This window comes from Homarus americanus, unplaced genomic scaffold (genome assembly GCF_018991925.1).
Source record: "Homarus americanus isolate GMGI-L3 unplaced genomic scaffold, GMGI_Hamer_2.0 scaffold24922, whole genome shotgun sequence".
NCBI lineage: Eukaryota > Metazoa > Arthropoda > Malacostraca > Decapoda > Nephropidae > Homarus > Homarus americanus.
Genome location: NW_024722610.1, coordinates 5380252 through 5403355, shown reverse-complemented (window position 1 = coordinate 5403355; position 23104 = coordinate 5380252). Strand labels below are relative to the sequence as shown.

Below are 23104 nucleotides of genomic sequence, written 5' to 3'. Positions count from 1 at the left end.
CGTTTTTTTAATAGTTTTCGGTTAAAATACTGTTATATTACAATGATATTATATTCATAATGTGCTTGATATACTACATTCACGGAAATGTAATATTTCTGCTGAAATGACGTACGTATTACAGTGGAAAGTGACGAAAACAATCACTTTCGCTTTCTTTAGTTCAAAAGATGTTACCGTAATCGCTTTTCAATTGGTTTTCAGTTAAAAAAACTGTTGCATCACAAGTGAATTAGGATAGAATATTATTGTAATACAACAGTTTTTTAACTGAAAACCATTCGAAAAGCGATTACGGTAACATCTTTTGAACGAAAGAAAGCGAGTCATTGCTTTCGTCACTTTCCACTGTAATACGTACGTCATTTCAGTAAAATATTACATTTCCATATTCTCAGAAATAAATACACCTAGACCCCGACTTACGACTACGTGGACTTACGACCGTCGGGACTTACGACCGCCTCAGATATAGATAAAAAAAAAAAAAAAAAATTTTTTTTTTTTTTTTTTTTAAATGACACACGCATTTTCTATACAGAAACGTTTCCAGTTAATGTAGTCTCCATGTATAATTAGAAAATTATGGGGGCCCCATGTGCATTCAGCTGACTACATTAAAGGTTAAGTGCTCAGTCACCAGGGCTGTGGAGTCGAAGACAAAACCTTCGACTCCGACTCCTCAAATTTTTATGCTTCCGACTCCGACTCCTTGGCCTATTTGTAACAACTATTTCTACCATCCTAATTGTAATTTGTATGTTGTAACCTGCATAGGTAAAAAGTAAAACACCGTGGCTATACTGCTACAGCTTTATTAATGATCGGGACGATATTTAAGAACTACAAAAAGATGATAGGCTTGACTTTCAAAGTTTCAATCAAAAGAAAAATAAATTTATTAAGAATTCAAGATATTAACTAGAAAACACCATTTACATGTATATCTAAAAGTTCGATCTCAGCATATGAATTTTGTTTAAGCTCATAATCTGATGTGGATCTAAATGATGATCCTACAATTCCTTTTAAAGTAAAGTTATATATTTATGTACATTAAAGAAATGAATACCTTATTAAGGAAAATGGATAAACCTTACATGATTAAGTTATTAAATTAAATTTGCCTTAATCTCACCAAAAACAGGTTGTAGCTAATTGTTTTGTAGCCGAGAGCCTCTGTGCAGTTTTCAACGTAACAAAATTTGATATAATTCAAAATTTCAAATGGTAAAGAAGAGACTATCGTCCAAAATTATAGTGCTATACTGTGCCTGCTACAATAAATTCATAAAATGCTTATAAAATGGAAATAAATTCTTTTAATAATTTAAGAAAATTAGTGGGATCAGTGGAATCACTGCAATGAATATGCCTGAGTTCATATATTTGCTCTTAGGAACAGAATAGCTTCAGTCGGAGTCGGAGTCGGAGTCTGGACAATTTTACCGACTCCGACTCCACAAGCCGAAATTTCCTCCGACTCCTCGACTCCGACTCCGACTCTGACTCCACAGCCCTGTCAGTCACACTGTATCCATTCCTTATTATTTATTACTTTCACTGTACTGTATCCATTCATCATTATGCATTACTTTTACTGTACTGTATTTCATTGTAGATTTTTTATTAAATTTTTTTTTTTTTTTTTTATCTATGTCGGACTTACGACCATGTCGGACTTACGACCTGGATTTGGGTCCCTAACCCCGCCGTAAGTCGGGGTCTAGGTGTAGTAGTTTTGCTGGAACGTAATGCATTTCAATGTAAATTAGGATAAACCACATGAAAACAAAAGACTTTACCTAGCCTTCCGATGTTCAAGATATGTTACTCGTTTTTTTAGTAGTTTTCGGTTAAAATACTCTTATATTAGTGATATTCTATTCATACTGTGTTTGATATAATACATTCATGGAAATGTAATATTTTTGCAACTACAATGCTGATGTCAACACAAGCGTGGTTACAGCGAGACTTGACTGAGTGAGGGAGAGCTATGCGTGTGTGTGTGTGAGGTTGCGGGAGCGGGCGGTGTCCTGTGTTCGGTGCCGCGCGCGAGTTGAATGGCGCGCGATTTGAATGTACTTCAATTACTTCAATGTACAGAATATTCCTCCGGCGGGGCAATCCGCGTATTTGCGAATCCGTGAATGCTAAACCCGCGTATGTGAAGGGCCGACTGTATGTATATTACGAATTCTGCACGTATTTGTATGTGACAGAGATAAGGAGCGCTCACTAAATATCGTCTCAATACGGGATATAGTTTTAAACACTCGGATTATGTAACGTGTCACTGCTGTGTGTTTTCTTGTTTTTCACAAAACACAGATGGATGATACGACTACCAGTTTGAAGAATCCGTACACACCGCTTGCAACCTATATGAATCGGCTGCTTGTCCAATTAACCAGTCCATTCACATATATTTATATTTGGGTTTTAAGTAACGAAACCCAAACGGTAGTTCCTTTGTTTTATTATAAAAGGTTGTATATATAATTCCTGAGTGTACATCAACCGTATGTCTCACTGTCTAGGAGTGAATGAGAAGGGGACGGCGTTTATGTATAATAAACGTTAGGTCACGTCCTTATGATATGAGTTGAGGTGAGCTACTGAAACTTAAGGGCATCGCAGTGCGTGCTTACAGAAATACTGAGCTATGGGTCTCGCCCTCTTGGGTGACTTGCCTGCTCATGTGTCCATATCATGTCTTACTCATAGACAGTGGAAAGTTACAGGGTGGTGAATCTGAATATAATATCAGATGTATTGACCCATTTATATAATACGTTCTGTTGATGAGACAGGGGCCTATTACACCTGCCGAGACCCGTGACTACGCCCACTTTGTCCCAACGTAGGGAGGTCGGGTCCTGGACACAGACTTGGGTGCCGACACTCAACCTGGGGAGAGGACAGGCGTGGTCGTTGTGGCGGGCGACGACGTCTTGAATACGTTCGGCGGCTCGGCGATCAAAATCCTCTGTCTTGGTCTGCCACTCCTTGGAGAAGGATTGAGGGTGAGCAGGGACACAAGAACGGAAGGGGCGTCCATACAAGACCTGAGCAGGGGAGCGTCCGGTGTAATTGGGTGTGTTGCGGAGCTCAAGGAGACCCTGGTCGAAGGCCTCGCAGTCAATATTCCCAGAAGGGGCCACTTTGAGGATGAGGTGCTTCAGGGATTTGATAGCAGCCTCAGCGTGGCCGTTGGACTGCCGGTAATGAGGCGGTGACAACACATGCCGGACTCCCCATCGGTCGAGGAACGCAGCAAAGTCCTGGCTTGTGAACTGGGGCCCTCCGTTGGTTCGCAGGCACGCAGGAACGCCCATGTAACGGAAGTAGTGGCGGAACTTGCTGATGGTGGCGGCAGATGTCGTATCATTACCACACTTGATGACAACCGGCCAACCTGAGAGACGGTCGACGATAACCAGGAAGGACTCTCCTGACACACAGAAAAAGTCGGCCGACACAGACTCAAAGGGGCGGGTGGGGTTGTCGTCACTCATGAAGGGTTCCTGCTGCTGGCTGGGTTGTAGTACTTGGCGGGACTTGCACGCCTGGACACCATTGGAGATGTCGGGGTCGATGCCAGGCCGGAACACAGTCTGTATTGCACGCCGTTTGGTGGCCTCGTCTCCACGGTGGCTGCCGTGGAGGCGAGCCAAGGCGTGGGGACGTGAAGCAGCAGGGACAACTACCGAAGGAGAGGTGTCACTGGCCAGAGGTAGGGCGGCAGCAGGGTAGTTGCTGCTCCCTTCGTGCACCCTGTTGGCGTATTTTACCTCGAGAATCGTTGTTGGGAAGTCCTGGGAGATGATGGCCAACTCTTGGCAATGTCTGTAGGACAGCAAAGGAGTCGGGACACCATTATGCACGTCAATCCAGGCTTGACACGACCTGTTGCCAAAGGTGACATGTGCATAGAATGAACCTAGGGCTGGGGCCATCTGTGAACCGTCTGCCGTGATGCGGAGGTCCTTGGGAGGCGGTCCTAGATCACTTGGAGAGAGCCCCAAGCATTGCAAATGCTGGGGACCGATGACCGTAGCCTCAGCGCCGGTGTCGGGCAGCATCTCGAGACAGGATGACACACTGCCGTAGGTCACGATGACGCTGATGTGCTGGGGGACTTTGGTCCTGGGACGCGAGGAGTACACCCTCCTAATATGGGTCGGGCTTTGTCCGGGGTCGTCGTGCCTCTGATTTGGCGACTGTGGGCGGCCCTCACTGGTGGAAGGGTGCTGCTGCTTCCGCCGATGCTGTTCCTTAGGTTTGGTGGTCGGGCAACACTTGTCGTAGTGGCTCAGACGCCCACACACATTGCACTGGACGTGTTTGGCTAGGCACCGTACTGTAAGTGACCAGTGACCCTTGCGGTCACAACTGTCGCAGGTAGACTCTGCAGCTGGACACACCTGTGTTCCGTGCTGCCTACCACAGCTGTTGCAAAGGGAGCCGGGTGTGGGCGTGGTGGGCGTAGGCGTTGGGGTAGACTTCTTGTCTTTCTTGTTTTGGGACATAGCCCGTACAGCTGTAGGGGGAGCTCGGATGGCAGAGGTAGCACACCTGGCAGCCTCATAGGAGCGACATACTGTCAATACATCCTAAAGAGAGGAGGAAGAGTCGAGGGAGGTGAGGCGTTGGACAAGTTCCTCGTCCTTAATACCCATCAGGATCACCTGCTTCAACTGGGTCTCCTCGCACTGCTGGTGATTACCGGGACATATGTCTATCTCTTCCGAGGCTCACTTGAGTCGTACATAGAAATCGTCAAAAGTCTCGCCCTCTATCTGTCTACAGCTAAACACTTCCCTCCTGCAGAGAGCTTCATTCCGCTGACCTTTGATGTGCTGTTCTAGAACATCCAGTACCTCCTATACAGACAACAAAGACGTCGGGGGCACTTGCAACGTATGTTTCAACACATGCTGCGTTCCCAGAGACAGGTACACACGTAGCTGAATGAGCTGTTTAGGCTGTGGCAAGCTCTGGAGATCCACCATTGTAGCATACTCAGTCCACCGTCGCCGCCACTCAAGAAAAGTTTGGAAAGTCTCATCAGGCTTCAAGGTGGGTGGGGGTTGGACAACCACTTTGGTAGAGGGCGTTGACGAGGTATCTGAGCCAGTCAGTACCGGAGTAGTGGAAGGGCCAAGGGCTTGGTTAGCAGTGAGGCTAGATATCAAAGCTGCAAACCGTTCGTTATCTTCCAATCTCTGTTGGTGGTCCTCAGCACATCTTTTCGCTTCGTCTTTGCGCCTCTCCTCCCTCACAAGCTTCATCAGAGCAATTATCTCTGAGGACGAGGCTGAGGGTCGAGGGGTGTGGCTGGGAAATGTGTTGGAAGAGGGTGGGGCGTCGCGCTCTGACTGGTCATCCATCTCTGTAGAGCTGTCATCCGTCAGATTCATCAGGGCGCTAGGGACACCCCTGCGTGAGGCCCGGGGCATAATTACTTTATCTGTATATTGTATCTCAAATCAGTGTTGATCGGTCAGCCCGTTGTATCACCCAGATCTGAGACAACAGAATTAATTGAATACACAGATAAGTAACATATATATATATATAAAATATAAATGGAGAAATGACCGCGGTCGGTGTGTCTGTGCGTGAGTTGGTGTGTGTAGGCGGGGTAGCGCGGAGGGAGGAGGTGGGAGGTGAGCAGTGGGGGTAGTTACCCTCCAGGCAGCCGGGGACGGTCGCGCTGATGCACCACTCCTCACAAATGTCCTATATCAGCCTTCCACCTTAGGGAATTCTTTAAAACAAGGACACACACTTTAACACTACACACACACGAGGGGCACTTAAAGACACTTCACAGGAAATTGCGGTCACTGCACACTGCTCAAAACTCGTTGGTCATTCAAACGAATTTTTGTGGGAGACAATGGCACGGATGACGGAGTTGATGGAGGAGATCTACCGGTCTTGATTTTACACGAACGCACTTATTTCCACTTAATCGATCACTTGATACTCACTGCGCCATGGGGATGTTCGGGGTACTTAGTTCTAACTACAGGAGCGAACATAAACACCTGTAGAGTTCTGTAGGTTCTTATTAACGGAAATATACAGTAGTGCGCTCACAAGCGCAGGTAGTCCTTACACTCCTATAGGGTCAACTGACCTCACTCTGACCTCTCAGGCGACATGTGGTAAGTGGTACATTAGCAGCTTCCAGATGTCACCAGGCACATTTATCTAAGCGTGTGGTGACATGAAACAGGGGCATTGCCACACGCAACTGACTAGAGAAATAATGTGTATATGTAGAGTACATACATGGTATACATACAACATACATAATATACATACAAGAGGTACTGTTCTTTTCTTTTTTATTTAATTATCTTTTGCCACTGAGCAGTCAGTCATGTCTCTGTTATGCACTATTGGTAAGTCCTGAACTGGGCAAGCACTTAGTAACTTTTTATTTTCTTCAGAAATAACTACAAGAGTTACTCTTTGGAATCTCGGCTACACTTCCGAATTCATGCAACTCTCAACAAGATTCATGGCATCCAGAAGGGCACACAGTCAGAGGGCCTCACACCCCTGGACACTTACCCATCCATCAGTCGATCTCCGTCTCCATGTGTGAGTAAGTCATCTAGTGTAACAACAAATGGAACTGAAAATCAATTAATTGACACAAAAACTGAGCAGTCAGTCACTACTCATCTGTGATAATTGTGTCCATCTTTATCCTTGGAAAAACTAGAAAATCTGGATCTATTTTTAAATTAGATTAAGTACTCAATACTGTACATGCTTGTCAGCTGTATATATTTTGGGGGATCCAACAATTGCGGCATTGAGACAACTTACCAGCATCATTGAAAAATGATTGAAAATTCCCAAATAATGATAAGATATAACTTTTTGTTTACACTAGACATGAGAGATAAAAAAAAATCATATCACTTAAAAATTGTCCTTGTGCAGTACAGTACAAACAATCCCTAGTTTATGTGTTTCTGAAAATTTGCTCATAAATTGGACTAATAAACCTCATTGAAACTATGGTATAGATAATTAATTGGTTCCTAGATGCAAGTGAAAATAACTTTTTTTAATAAAGCAATACAGGGGCAGATCCAGGGGGAGGGGGGGGGGGTGGGTTGTAGCCTCCCCCCTTTTCATCAGAAAATTCCAATACCTTTTCTTTAATGCAGTATTGTATTCAGTCATTTTTGTATAGTAAAATTTTATTACTATTGACTTCAGAATATCTCCTAATATCAAGTGCACATGGCTTCAAAATGGCCTCAAAATGCCCATGATATTGATCAGATTTCGAGAAAAAAATTCTGAAGGGGCTTACAGTGCCCCCTTTCTCCCCAGCTGGATGGGCTTGCTGTGTTCGCCACGTTCCCCCACCCACAACTTCTTGAACCCCCCCCCCCCATTTTTTTATTCCTGGATCCACCCCCAGAATAATAAATACAGAGTTATCAAAACAGAAATAAATGCTGCCTCTAGGAGGTGGTCATTAGGTAAATATGGTAGGTAAAGGTAAATAAATGAATAATAATACAGTACAGTATAGTAAATCAAAATACATAGGTTAAATGATTATGAATTAATTAAATAAAGCATTTTATTGTAGGTCTGGCACACCTGAAGGGTACCTTATCTTTACTGTATCACAGTTAACTTCCAAAGATCAGCTGACTTCAGCTAAACTTTCCCCCTTTTCAACACATTTAGTTATGTCAACTTCCTCTCAAATGGAAACTTTTTTCTTGCCCCCTCTTCATCATGGTCACTGATACAGTACTTGCTTATTGTTAAAGGTTAATGAATGAAAAAGTTTTCAACAAATGAATGATCAGTGTAAAAGATAACACTACACGTAGATGCATTATGGGAGAATGTTTGTGATGAACAGTACGCCCACCACCCACTGTTTGTGATGAATAGTACACCCACCACCCACTGTTTGTGATGAATAGTACGCCCACCACCCAATGTTTGTGATGAACAGTACGCCCACCACCCACTGTTTGTGATGAATAGTACGCCCACCACCCACTGTTTGTGATGAATAGTACGCCCACCACCCACTGTTTGTGATGAACAGTATGCCCACCACCCACTGTTTGTGATGAATAGTACGCCCACCACCCACTGTTTGTGATGAACAGTATGCCCACCACTCACTGTTTGTGATGCACAGTACACCCACCCTCAGTTTGTGATGCACATTATAGCCACCCACTGTTTGTTTTCTTTCATTTATGTGTCCGACTTCCTGTTGATCCATGGCAGTACGTTTGAAAAATTTAGAGTTTGTCTGAGGAATGAACGTTTGAAAGAGCAAAACATGGTCATAAAATTTAATGTTAGCATGAGCTGATGTTTGTATGCTGGATATTAAAAAACTGGGGATTCACTGTACAGTAAAAACTGGGGATTCACTGTACAGTACTGTACAGTGAATCCCCAGTTTTTTAATATCCAGCATACAAACATCAGCTCATGCTAACATTAAATTTTATATATATATATATATATATATATATATATATATATATATACACACTCACACATATATACACACACAATGAGTTCTGCTATAACGCGTGTTTTGACAACGCGAATTGGCTTTAACTCGATTTATGAATAGAGGAACGATATTTGTATAACGCGAACGCTTGTTTGCTGTAACGCGATTTTTGCTCACTATTTCTCCAATTTTGTGGTATTAACTGTGAATATGGTAAAGAAGAATATCTCCAAGAAGTGTTCTGGTGATCGCATTCCCGGTGATGATCGTAAATGAAAGGCTATAACCCTTGAAGAGAAGCTCGATGTTATCAACCTCAAAATCACCCTTCTCCCCCATCAAATTATATTCATATTTTTTCAAGGTAAAGTGTTACATTTACTGCATGATTTCATTATTAGATATGAATGTAACATTTATTTAGACTGTGCTATCCTTTGTGTTAGGCTAACTACTAAATTTTTTTCGATTTCGAGTAGTAATCTGCACCTAACCCTATTTTCTCCATAAGACCTGTTATTTCTATTACGCGAATTTCTATAACACGATGTTTTACAAGAACACAACTATTGCGTTATAGCAGAACTGACTGTATATATATAATTTTTTATTATTTGACTATACTGCCTCATTAAAATATATAAATTATCTTTATGAGACTGGGTATTGGTTACTTGACCAAGGCGATAGTATAAGGTATTGTACTGTACATGTTAGTGTTTCTAGAATTTTAAATAAATATATTCCAATATTCTATATATTCACTAATAATATACCCGGTATATACTCTCGATTTAGCGAAAAGCATTTTTTTTTTTTTTTTTTCGCTCGACTTAGTGAACTAGTTCGCTGAATCGAGATTAATTCTATTAATTCACTCACACCTATGGAGATGCCTCAGACACATGATACAGTAAAACCTACCTCAGCCTTTGGCAAATGAACTAAATATATAAAAAACGATGAATAATGATATTAAGCAATTACTGGAATATCTGAGAAAATGGCAAGAAAATCACTCCAAACCTTTCTACTCCAGGCCTGGGGACAAATGTTCCCTGCGTTATGAAAGACTGCACCATGTTTAGCGGCATCCTCACATAGTAGGTGCATGGGTGGGAAGACCAACTGCTTGGGTAACACTGAATTTTTCACTGAATTTACTTTACTTAGCAATCAAATATTTCTTTTAATGTACATTAACTAAAACAACTATCTGTGCATACTTTGTGGGAAACAATATGAGACCATGGATGATAAATTTTGGTATATGAGGGCTGTCACTAGTCACACATAAAATTTTGGAGCATATTGACCCCTACCTGCTCAGATAGTTGTTTTAGCTACTGTACATACAATACTAAAAACAGTAAAATAATACAGTAATAGATCAATGTAACTCTTAGCTGCACTAACGAGGTGAAAAATCAGGTGGTGAGGTGACAGTCCAAGACACTTAAACAGCACACATATTAACAGCACTACTAAACCATTGTATTAAAACAATTTACTGTACTTTATAATTTCTATTTTAAAATTAATTGATACATGATGGCTTGATTTGGCTACTTTAACACTTAGACAACTGATCAGTAAACAAACCAGGGCATATGGAGACGCATTATACACTAGTGAGTAGTGATGTCATGAAGCCTCGCAACTGCAACCACAATGCATAAATTATCGCAACCTGTACTCAAGTGTACTAAGTTAATTGCTAACATTTTTATGTCTAGTGCAAACTATGGGGTGTTTATACTCAAATTAATTGCCATCTTGCAAGAATTCTAGCAATGCAAGTTATATTCCGCTAAGTCAAGTCAGTGATATTTAAAATTTTTTTTTTTTTTAAACTCCCTGACTTTTATAATCCTGAGTCCCTGACAACTCTGCATTAATCTCCCCTCCTGGCTGTCAACACCACACCTCTCCCTCTCCCTCCTCCCAGCCAGCAGGGGAGACAAGATGGTGGTGGGTGATAAGAATTTTATAGATGAAGGCTTAAAGTTTTTCTTTTATAAAATGTTAGACTTGACTTGGCAGAATATAACTTGCATTGCTGGAATCCTTGCAAGATAGCAATTAATTTTAGTAGAAACATCTAATAGTTTGCACAAGAGATATAAATTTTAGTCCTTGAGCTTAGTACATTGAGTACAAAGTGAGTACAGTGATATGTTGCTCAAAATTATGGCTTTTTCACAGGGAAAAGTGGTCAGGATATTATGGTATTGAATGGTACAGAGTACAGGTATTTTAAATAAATTCTTTTGGTTCTGTACATAGAGACTGGTGGTGTAGAGACCCTTGGGGGATAGAAACTGACCTCGCACCCCCAAAGAGGTTCGTCTGCCTCTGTCGTTCCTACTGGGGAAAATATTGTTTATTTGTTATTTATTAATTAGTAAAGATATGTTACTGTAATAATTTGAACTTATTAATACCAGTACCCTTTATATACAGTAGAATACTTATTTTTACCTTATTATTCGGCTTGTCATTTGAGGATATCATAATGGAAATGTCTCGTAGAGAATTTATGAAGGATCATTATGTTATCAAATTCACCTCCCTATCACAATTAGCCACGCGTGAGAGGAAGGAGGGGAGAAAACTAACCACATGACCCAACCCCCTTCTCCACCCAAAAAGGTTTGCCTCCCACCGGCTCCAGCCATCCGTGTGACTGCATGGTAGCGAGTTAAATATTAGCTGTTGAGGAGTGCTTGGCAACACTCCTTTCCACACCATCTCTCTAATCACCCACACCTTTCTGCTTTCTCACTCCATATTTTATAATGTTATGTAATGTAATGTTGAAGGGATACAACTTTGCTCATTTATACTTATACTTATCACAATCTCCCTAAAATTACTTTAGCTTTGTCTTTATTCAAGACATCTTCAGGTCATAAGACCCACTAATCCCCTGCCCAAGAAAGGATGACCTGACTTTCCATTAGGCCAGTAATATGAGACCAGTAATCCCCCACCATACCTCCACCTGACATTGCATCAGGTCAGGTCAGGTCTCCCCCAGAATACTTCAGCTTTTGTCTTTATTCAAGACAACTTTAGGTCATGAAACTCACTAATCCCCCACCCAAGAAAGAGTGACCTGACATTCCATCCCTGTAAATTCAGTTGCCTCTGAAGATGTCTTGAATAAAGACAAAAGCTAAGGTACTCCATTGTATACTTAGTTAACCAAGAGGTAGCAGTGAACAAAACACACAAACACGGTGGTGGCTGGACACAGACTGAGCGCCAGATTTTCATCTGTCAAACCCGGAAAAAACTCCCTTATCCCCGGAATTTTCTGGTAATCGTGAACATTTTCTCGGAATTTTTCAGAAATTGTGCCGGCTTTGGGGACGATTTTCTGAGAAAATTTCAATTCCACTTAAAGGAGAGTTTTGGGTTTGAGGGATTCCGGCTAACGGAGATATTACTATACAGTTCAGTAAATCGCTTATGCCAGACAAAATTATTTGCCAAAAAATAAATAAAATTTTTAAATTGAAAAAAAAAAGTACAGTACCCGTAGGATGAAATATGTCCTCAGATGACATGTCCGCCTTGAGCCAATATTTCAAGGGAGCAAGGCGTCGGCACATGGGATACAGGTACCCGAGAGTTATCAGTTGTTGTTTGTGGGAATAATAATTTGTTTATCACTGGTCCGTCGCTGTTTTTCAATTAGACTACAAAATATGTATTTCTCACATACTTATTTCGATGTACTCCTGGCAACAGGAGCCTGGGAGCGAGTGAATGACCACTAGTCTGCTCTTGTAATTCTCCACCCTCCCTGCCATATTTCATTGGAGTCACTGTGCGTAATAGTGATTAATCGTGGCATTATGGCCAGGTTAAACTTTGTAACCACCAGGCTACTGGGCTAAGCCGCGAGGTGGTATGGTTTTTCAACTCATAATTTTTGGTAGAGATACTGTATGTAACTTTCTTCATTTATTTTTTCTCATTTACATGTACACACCATCCTACATATATATTGTGAAAAAAAGTAAAACAAATAATTATCCTAAGGGCAAACGCGTAAAGGGAATACTGTATTCATTTCTTTACACACGAGTTAGATGGCTCAGTGAAGGAGGGGAAGAAGGTCTCAGAGTGGGGTTGCTAGGGAATCGGCATCTCAGCTATTCTTTGTTATTATGGGGATACGGTGTGTATGCAAATGGCAACTGTGTTAAACTTTCATTTGGCTTTTATCAACTGATTTGGCAATAGTGTTTTTTGTTGGTGTTATTTTTTATTTATTCCTCACATTAACTGGTAATGTATATATTATTTGAAGAAAACTGTGACTACAGGAGGAAAATACACACTAAAGTTTTTTTTCCTGAATACACCTTGCTAAAATGGGGAGGTGCATCTTATATGCCATTTAATGTGGTATTTACTGTATTTTTGGTGTTTTTTATATCATTATTTATCTTTTTTAATACATTTAGTACATTTGCCATAGGCTGAAGTAGCATTCATATTTTTTGCAATATTATTGAAAAATTAAACAATAACCATGACCCCTAAGAAAGTGTTTGGCAAACGTAAGGGTAGTGAGAAGTTTAAGCCTAAGACCTTATCAGTGAACTAAGAGTAGGTGTACATTACTTTTTTAATTAATTTTGACCCCCCAAATTTTTTTTTTTATAAAAATTGGATACATTGGTGTTGTACCTATTTTTTGTTTAAAACGGCGATCTTTTTGGAAAAATTTGCTCCAATGTAGACAACCTCTTATCCTGAACACCCCATCCCCCCAATTACTCCGCCTTAGCGAGGTTTTACTGGGTGTGTGTGTGTGTATATATATATACTCCGCCTTAGCGAGGTTTTACTGGGTGTGTGTGTGTGTATATATATATATATATATATATATATATATATATATATATATATATATATATATATATATATATATATATATATATATATATATATATATATATATATATATATATATATATATATATATATATATATATATATATATATATATATACACACACACAGGTTGACAACCCTTTATCCGAAATTCCAAAATCCGAAAAGCTCTAAAAACCGAAAGTTTTTTTGTGGGTCATTGTTTTTTTTATTTATTTTTTTTTTTCAGGGATTATTAGCCCACCCAGGCATAGATCACTGACCCACATCGAGGCCTGGGGGGCGAAAATGAAATAGTAATAATAATAATTATAATAATAATTATTCATAGTAAATAAAAATTTTAATAAAAATACACCAAAATAAAATAATAATGATTACAATAATAATAATAAAATATAATAATAAAATTAATAATAATAATACTGTAATAATAAAATAATAATAATACAGTAAAGAAATACAAGAATGAAAAAAAGATCAAAAGTGAGAAACATGACCTAGACCTATGAATTATTATTATTATTATAATTTTTATTATATTTTCGATCCCCAGGCCCCAATGTGGGTCAGTGATCTATGCCCGAGTGGGCTAATACACATTAAAAAAAAAAAACCCTAACCATTCTGAAAACCGAAAAATTCCGAAAACCGAAATGCCTCTGGCCCCAAGGATTTCGGATAAAGGATTGTCAACCTGTATATATATATATATATATATATATATATATATATATATATATATATATATATATATATATATATATATATATATATAGAATTTCACTAATAACATTCTCTAATATCCTATCTTCAATATTATAATGTACCATAAATTAGGAACCAAAAAAAAAAAAAAACTTAACTTAAGCCCTCTAAATACTACACAGTTACTTTATCCAGTTGTATTGTGTGTTAATAAAAAAATTAATTAAATGAGAAGCAAGTAAATGTGGTGTGATTTTAGGGAAGTCAACTGGATTGTAGTAGCAGCGACGCATCGTCTGCTATCTGCGTCACACGGCCCGTACCATACCACCGCTGCGCCATCAACACACGCATGAATGCACACCTGACATGCAACACAGTGACTGAAACAAGCATACATACTGAATATTAGGTTTTCCTGTAACAAATTTATGACTGGGAAGCATATATAATTTATCCCAGTCATAAGTGTATTATCAACATTATGGGAACAAAATGATTAGCAGTGTTACTTATGTATATAAAGTACTTTTCTTACCTCATAAAGGTCGTTTCACATTGCATGCGATGCTAGCTATGCTGCGGATGGAAATTACGTGGCTTTGAAGTGCTCCCGTTGTTTTTCACCGAGGCTGTTCAGACCAGATGCGTCGGATATGTACCATCCCAGATTGCCGTCTCCACAATTTTTTCTCGACATGACTTCATCACGCATGCGCACTAAAGCATTTTGGCAGTCTGGGACCGACAGTTGAATGAGACGGCAGCTATCGCCCTGCTTTGGGCTATTATTTTCTCTTGGGGCTTAAGGACTGCCTGTAGTTTGTTTCCTGTTTCTTGATATCCTTTTCAATTATTAATACATCTTCATTGATCTGAGTGTTGGCCAATCTGAAATATTGTCAAAATTTTTCTTCATCAACTGAAAGCTCCTGCACAAGATGATGGTATTTGCCAAAGTTTGGCATTTTCACATTTGTTTCATGTACCCACTTCTCTTTTCTTTTCTTAGACACTCCTAGAGTCAGCAGTAAAATTTCCTCCTCCTCTTCCTCATAAAACCACTGTACGTTGCCTTCCATCTTGACTGATGCAACGATACTGATAATGAAGATATTACTGCTGCTTCTTTAAGACCCCTGGACTGGGATCATCCAGAATGCCTGATAAAAGACTGTCAGGCAAATAATTCGCATTGGTGGAGTGAAGGGGAGAGGCAGGCTCCGACTGTGGCAGGGGTAATGCAGACGACGCCTGGCTGGTTGGTGAAGAAAGAGACAGGAGTGGAGGATTGGGGAGGGGGTGGATCTTGCCGCTTAAAACATTGTTGTTGGCATTTGCTTGGCTTTCTTTTTTTAGTACTTTATAGATTTCTTGATAAAGTTGTACTTAAAACATTCTCTATAATCCTCTTTATTTTTATGCTTAATTCCATTGATGAGTCATAGCTGTAAATCATATCTGTTAAATTTTTGACACCTGATTCATGTCCTCAATCCATACACTTAATGCGTAATCCATCTTCTCCATACCTTCATCTTTATGGAACAAACAGTTGATTCATTCACTTGTAATGTACAGTCAACCGCTGACGCATTCATGCCATTATCAAGTTATTCTAACACTTAATTATCTGTGTCAGAGTCATGACTTTCTTCACTCTCTTTGCATCATATGCACCACCACCAGTTAATGGCCTTTTTGGAGCCATAACCTTTATAATTAACATTAGAATTGCTCTCGGACGAAACTCCCTGGCTATGTGGTAAAACTCTTAAACGAGACTGGCGGGAGAGAACGGCTACATCACATCATGGCAGATGCCTTCAGTTTTTAAAATCAGCACCTCACCTTTTTATGTTATTTAAGTAGATAAAAACCTCTGAGGTAATTTCACGGATAGTAAAATTCGCAAGAGTTGAGCTCGTATATGTTGAGGTACTGGTGTAATGTTGACAGTGGTATGTTGATAGGTGTGGGACTCTAGTCAAACAACCAAGCTTATTATGTTGAGTGTATTGTATCCTTAAGAAGCCCAGGTCAAAATGTCCTCATAAATCAGTCCAATCCTGTGCTGTATACCCAACATTTTGTTTTTAGTTGTTATTTTTAGATCGAATGCTGAGAAAATTTGCATGAACATTAAGATGTAACTTGCATATAATTTAACCAGTATGTTGCATGGAATTTGAAGAAACGAAAGAAAAGAAAACAAAACAAAACATTCCAGAGTGTAGTTTATAACTTCAAGCTTGTACTCTTATGTCACTTAGTGTGTGGACAAGATAATTCTAGATATTTGAACATTTAAAATGGTATTTGCATGTACAGTACTGTTTTGTATGTTGATTGAGTACATATGTTTGTAGGTTTCTTTTAATGTCTACCAATTATAAAAATCAAATTTAAGTAGTTTAATACTGTACAGTGTAGTTCACTGTAACTGATTGTCATACATGGTACCATAGAGGTATTTTTTTTTTTTTTTTAAGAATTATAATAAAGTTTCTCTTCAGATTCTTTCAGAATCGACCATTTACATGGTGCACAGTTCTATGTCTGCTTTGGATGGAGGATTTAAGTCTTAGGGATGAGAAGTTTATATAAAGCGTAGGTGCTAGCTGACATCATTTAAATTGTTTATGAATCATCAATGATTATGTTTATGTTCTGGGACATCCTCTTCTGGGTTAGAAAATGAAGCATCTGTGGCTCCCATTTTCAGGTAATATTTATTAGGGCTTTCATTATGTTAACACTGAAGTGTCTGTAGAGCCTCATTATCCATTCTTGTGAGCTTGGATATGAGGCTCTGGATTTTCACTTAAAATGTTTCTTAGTTTGAAGGTTCCAATATCTTGTATAATGCTACAGCTACTTCGTAGTCTGATACAGTATATATAATGTTACACTTGCACTATAATATGAACAAGAGCAGTGCCAAGGTTACCAAGTATGTTACATGCCTAAATCTGATTATAAAACTATTCATTATTACTTTTTTTTAGTGTTACAAGTCAAACTATAACTTCATATTGTGATGACAAATTGAATATTTTCAGGTTATTTAGTATAAGCATGTGTTGGTCTCCAAAATGTTCAAGCCAAAAAGTAACATAAGACCAGTTTATGGGAAGTTCATCCTGTCACTAACTGTAAATCGTTAGTCTTTCATTGATTACTATTTACTGGAAACTCGACCAAGTACAATAATAAATCAAAAGAGTTCTGATCACTAAGTAATGTTACAGACTTTTAAAAAATACTGTAACACTTAATTTTGGGATAAGGATGGAAAATTCATTGAAGATTTTTGAGTGCAATATTCTAATACAGTACCTGATTGCCTTAAAAGATGCTTATTGTTCAGTCACATTATGACTCGAGTGTGTTTTACATTAATTTTTCTTAGTGACCAAAACATACATGTATGTGTAATTGTACTGCATAAAATGTAATTAAAGATTTTTTATTTGATTTACAAAATATATTAGACAATGTAAATATATGTAAACACCTGTTGATCTTTTAAAGCAATATTCTATACTCCAATTCACACATTGTCACAATTGTGATTTTTTTTTTTAAGTAAAATGTGTATTTATAACAGGAATTTTGATGTAAATAAATACTTTTCTTTTAAGAGCTTCTATTTGGTCTGACAATAGAATTTGCAGAAATGTTGAGTGATTTAAGACTAAAATGTATGTACCATCTGCTTTAAAGGCAGGAACAACTTAATATAGAATATTAAAATTTGTGATAATGCACATGCAATTTTTTTTTTCATTTCAGTCCTATCCATAAAGATTAGTTGTGATGTGATATATGAAGCATGTAATAGTTCTTTTGGTATTACATTAATTGTTTTAAATAAGTTCTGGAACTCTTAAGTGGCAGGACTAATGTAAACACTGCTATTTTTTTCTTTATTGTAGAAAAATATAGTTTCACAGGAACTTAGTTCGGTTGAGAGTATATTATGCCTTTTCTATCAAGGGAATTGTATTGAGTACACTTATGGAGAACACTCAAGTGAGGTGTTCACTCGTTGAATAGTGCTGTCTCTGTCCTGTTTCTGACGTGAGTGAGTGTTGAGGATCAGGTGAGGTGTTTAGGTTTGGTTGACCCCGTCTGCCCTCTGAGAGTGTGAGAAAGGGAACACGTCAGTTAAAACTTGTTACCGGTATGCTTAGTTAGTTGACCTCACTTGCTTGCTGCAGGAACTGCAGACTTAGCCACGTATAATGACAACAACTGAGACATAGTTGAATGAATCCAGGTAAAAAAGTTACAAAAAAAAAAGGCACGGAAAAAACCTAACCTAACTTAACCCAACCCAACCTAACTTAACCTAACCTAACCTAACCTATGTGCATCATATATAAATTGTGTTGTAAATATGTAAAAGTCATGTATTGTCAGTTAATAACTGTTTTAAAATATTTTTAGTTTTATTATATAAAATGTGACTCTTTTTCCTGTGACTTTTTTTCCTAGCCAAAATTGTGACTTTTTTCTCTGACTTTTTTTGTTGTGTCTTTATTACCGTTCTCCGGTTGAATACCTTCCAGTGAGTAATTTGAGATTATACATTGAGGAGAATTTTTATACAATGTAAAGGTGCTATTACACCACATACTGCCAGGCTAATTGTTTATGATTTTGCAATAAAACTTTGAATTAAACAGAGGTAAAGATGGCAGGCCCCATCTGGTACAGTGGATTTTTTTAGTACAGTACTGTACATTTTCCCAACAATATCAATAAAACAGTTGAAAATGCGAGTGACAGGATAGTAATATCCTTCTTATTTTAAGTTACAAGCAATAACTAAATTCACCTACTGACACTTGTAATGTGATATTTAGAGCAAAAAGTTGATATTCTATAATCTTGTAGATTTTCAGTGTTTGAATAGATCCGCCTGCCCCACAAGGGGTCATAGGTCAAGGTTGAAGCCATACGTCCAGAAAACTGAAGGCAAACTTTTTCGGAGTGAGAATTGTAAACACTTGGAGCAATCTGCCCGAGAACATTGTGACGGTACCGAGTGTGAGCTGTTTCAATACCAGACCTGACTAAAATTTTTCCAAAAAAAAAAAAAAAAAGTTTATTTTGCAATAAAACTTTGAATTAAACAGAGGTAAAGATGGCAGGCCCCATCTGGTACAGTGGATTTTTTTAGTACAGTACTGTACATTTTCCCAACAATATCAATAAAACAGTTGAAAATGCGAGTGACAGGATAGTAATATCCTTCTTATTTTAAGTTACAAGCAATAACTAAATTCACCTACTGACACTTGTCAGTACGTACATACATACACAGTTGTATCCCGCTTTACGCGGTTTCACATAACGCGATTTCTCATATACGCGATGCCTCGCCAGAACCGAACTTTCACTTAACCCGGTTCATCTACCCATATACGCGCAGTGTGTCCGGCTCGAGACACTATTTTTAGATTCGCCCCACCCGCCACCCGCTGCTCCCGCCTGCCTCGCCTCTCCCTCCTCCTCCCTTCCGCCTCCCTCCGCCTGGGCAAGCCACGCTGTAAGGTTGCGCAGTGTGTGTCTACTACTAACGTAAGTGTTACACCTAACTTTTAGTTTTCCTAACCAAACCTTTATTTTTCCTAACTTAACCTTTATTTTTCCTAACCTAACCTCTTCTATATTACTTGTTTGTTCATACCATCATAAAGTTAAGATAAAATTTTTACTACAACATACATGTGTCTCGTCAAAAAGTGGAGTTTGGGGGTCGGGCCAGTCTCTATTGGAATTAATCCCATATGTTCTGTTGTTCCATTTACGCGGATTTCACTTAGTTCACTTAATGGGGTACCCTGTGGGTTCAATTGACCGCGTAAATCGGGGTACAACTGTATATATATATATATATATATATATATATATATATATATATATATATATATATATATATATATATATATATATGTTCTTGCTTTCATTGACATCTTCAGAGGCAACTGCCTCTGAAGATGTCTTGAATAAAGACGAAAGCTAAGGTGCTCCGTTGTTCCCATTTTCCCGTGTGATTTTATCAAGATTTATCTTATCCACGTTTTCATTGTGGATTTACATGAAATATGTGTATATATATATATATATATATATATATATATATATATATATATATATATATATATATATATATATATATATATATATATATATATCTATCTATCTATCTATCTATCTATCTATCTATCTATCTATCTATATGTATATATATATATATATATATATATATATATATACATATATATACATATACATATACATATACATATACAGTATTACCCCGCTTTACGTGGTTTCACTTTATGCGATTTCTCATATATGCGGTGCCTCGCCAGAACCAAACTTTCACTTTCCGCGGTTCATCTACCCATATACGCGTGAAGTATAATTTTTTTTTTTTTAGCTCATAAAATTCATACACATTACCCGGCCAGAATATAACTTACATTGCTGGAATTCTTACAATTTGATGATCATTTTCAATATAAACATCATAGATTTTGCATTAGACATACAAATTTTAGATCTAATGTTTACTCTGAGTAAATAAGTTATCTTTTGTGCAAAATATATGACATTCATATTCAAAATATTCCTGGTCTTACAAGGAATCCAGGAATGTCAATTATATTATCCTAACTTTAGTCTGAGGTATTATTTATGACTAAAAAGGTAAATATTCTGGTTTTCCCACACATTTGTCTGGTAGGGAGGGTTGGTGGGGGGTGGGGATGGAGGGAGGGACCGACCGACCATCTGGCATCAAATTGTAAGAATTCCAGCAATGTAAATTATATTCTGGCCGGGTAATTTGTATGAATTTTATGAGCTAAAACAAATATCTTCAGTTAATAAAAAAAAAAATATTCTTCAGGACACTATCTGTCAATCAAAGTACCCCACCTTGCCTCCCCCCCCTCTTCCAACCGGGCCAGATGGTCGGTCCGTCCCAACCCTCCCCCCCACCCCCCACCAATCCTCCCTTCAAGAGAAAGGTTGGGTGAAAAAACTAGATTTTAACATTTAGTATTAAATAATACCTCAGATTAAAGTTAGGATAATATAATTGACATTGCTGGATTCCTTGTAAAACCAGGAATATTTTGAATATAAATGTCATATATTTTGCACAAAAGATAACATATTTACTCAGAGTAAACATTATATCTAAAATTTGTATGTCTAATGCAAAATATATGATGTTTATATTCAAAATGATCATCAAATTGTAAGAATTCCAGCAATGTAAATTATATTCTGGCCGGGTAATTTGTATGAATTTTATGAGCTAAAACAAATATCTTCAGTTAATAAAAAAAAAAATATTCTTCAGGACACTATCTGTCAATCAAAGTACCCCACCTTGCCTCCCCCCCTCTTCCAACCGGGCCAGATGGTCGGTCCGTCCCAACCCTCCCCCCCACCCCCCACCAATCCTCCCTTCAAGAGAAAGGTTGGGTGAAAAAACTAGATTTTAACATTTAGTATTAAATAATACCTCAGATTAAAGTTAGGATAATATAATTGACATTGCTGGATTCCTTGTAAAACCAGGAATATTTTGAATATAAATGTCATATATTTTGCACAAAATATAACATATTTACTCAGAGTAAACATTATATCTAAAATATGTATGTCTAATGCAAAATATATGATGTTTATATTCAAAATGATCATCAAATTGTAAGAATTCCAGCAATGTAAATTATATTCTGGCCGGGTAATTTGTATGAATTTTATGAGCTAAAACAAATATCTTCAGTTAATAAAAAAAAAAATATTCTTCACGACACTATCTGTCAATCAAAGTACCCCACCTTGCCTCCCCCCCTCTTCCAACCGGGCCAGATGGTCGGTCCGTCCCAACCCTCCCCCCCACCCCCCACCAATCCTCCCTTCAAGAGAAAGGTTGGGTGAAAAAACTAGATTTTAACATTTAGTATTAAATAATACCTCAGATTAAAGTTAGGATAATATAATTGACATTGCTGGATTCCTTGTAAAACCAGGAATATTTTGAATATAAATGTCATATATTTTGCACAAAAGATAACATATTTACTCAGAGTAAACATTATATCTAAAATTTGTATGTCTAATGCAAAATATATGATGTTTATATTCAAAATGATCATCAAATTGTAAGAATTCCAGCAATGTAAATTATATTCTGGCCGGGTAATTTGTATGAATTTTATGAGCTAAAACAAATATCTTCAGTTAATAAAAAAAAAAAAATATTCTTCACACCCTGGTGCCAGGTGGTCGGTCGCCGGTCCCTCCCTCCCTCCCACCCCCCACCAACCCTCCCTAGGAGATGAATGTGTGGGAATACCAGACTGTTTACCTTTTTAGTAATAAATAATAAATCAGACTAAAGTTAGGATAATATAATTGACATTGCTGGATTCCTTGTAAGACCAGGAATATTTTGAATATAAATGTCATATATTTTGCACAAAAGATAACATATTTACTCAGAGTAAACATTATATCTAAAATTTGTATGTCTAATGCAAAATCTATGATGTTTATATTCAAAATGATCATCAAATTGTAAGAATTCCAGCAATGTAAATTATATTCTGGCCGGATAATTTGTATGAATTTTATGAGCTAAATAAAAAAATTATACTTCACCCGTGTAAAGGGGTACACCCACCGCGGAATGTGAGCATCCTGGGTTCTGGCAGGGCACCGTGTAAACGTGGAAACGCGGAATGTGGGACCGCGTAAAGTGAGGGTTGACTGTGGCACCGTGTAAACGTGGAAACGCGGAATGTGGGACCGCGTAAAGTGAGGGTTGACTGTATTTCAATGTCACACAAATAATGTTTTCGCTAATAACGGCATTTTTCAGGCACCTATTAGACGTTATTGGCGAGAGCCTACTGTGTG

At 38.1% G+C, this 23104-nt stretch overlaps 1 protein-coding gene across 5 annotated transcripts in view; it reads left to right on the top strand.

The window, feature by feature from the left end:
• Nucleotides 1-17929, top strand: part of LOC121862935 (tetratricopeptide repeat protein 39B-like) — a 74013-nt gene extending 56084 nt beyond the window's left edge. For 4 of the 5 annotated variants that reach the window (XM_042361376.1, XM_042361377.1, XM_042361378.1 and 1 more), the window contains one exon: nt 6468-7047. In XM_042361376.1, coding sequence (XP_042217310.1) covers nt 6468-6711 — 244 coding nt within the window. In that variant the 3' untranslated portion in view covers nt 6712-7047. Of the gene's footprint in view, nt 1-6467; nt 7048-14411 lie in introns of those variants that run through there. The other variant, XM_042361379.1, reaches the window with a different exon arrangement.
• Nucleotides 17930-23104: the final 5175 nt, after the last annotated feature.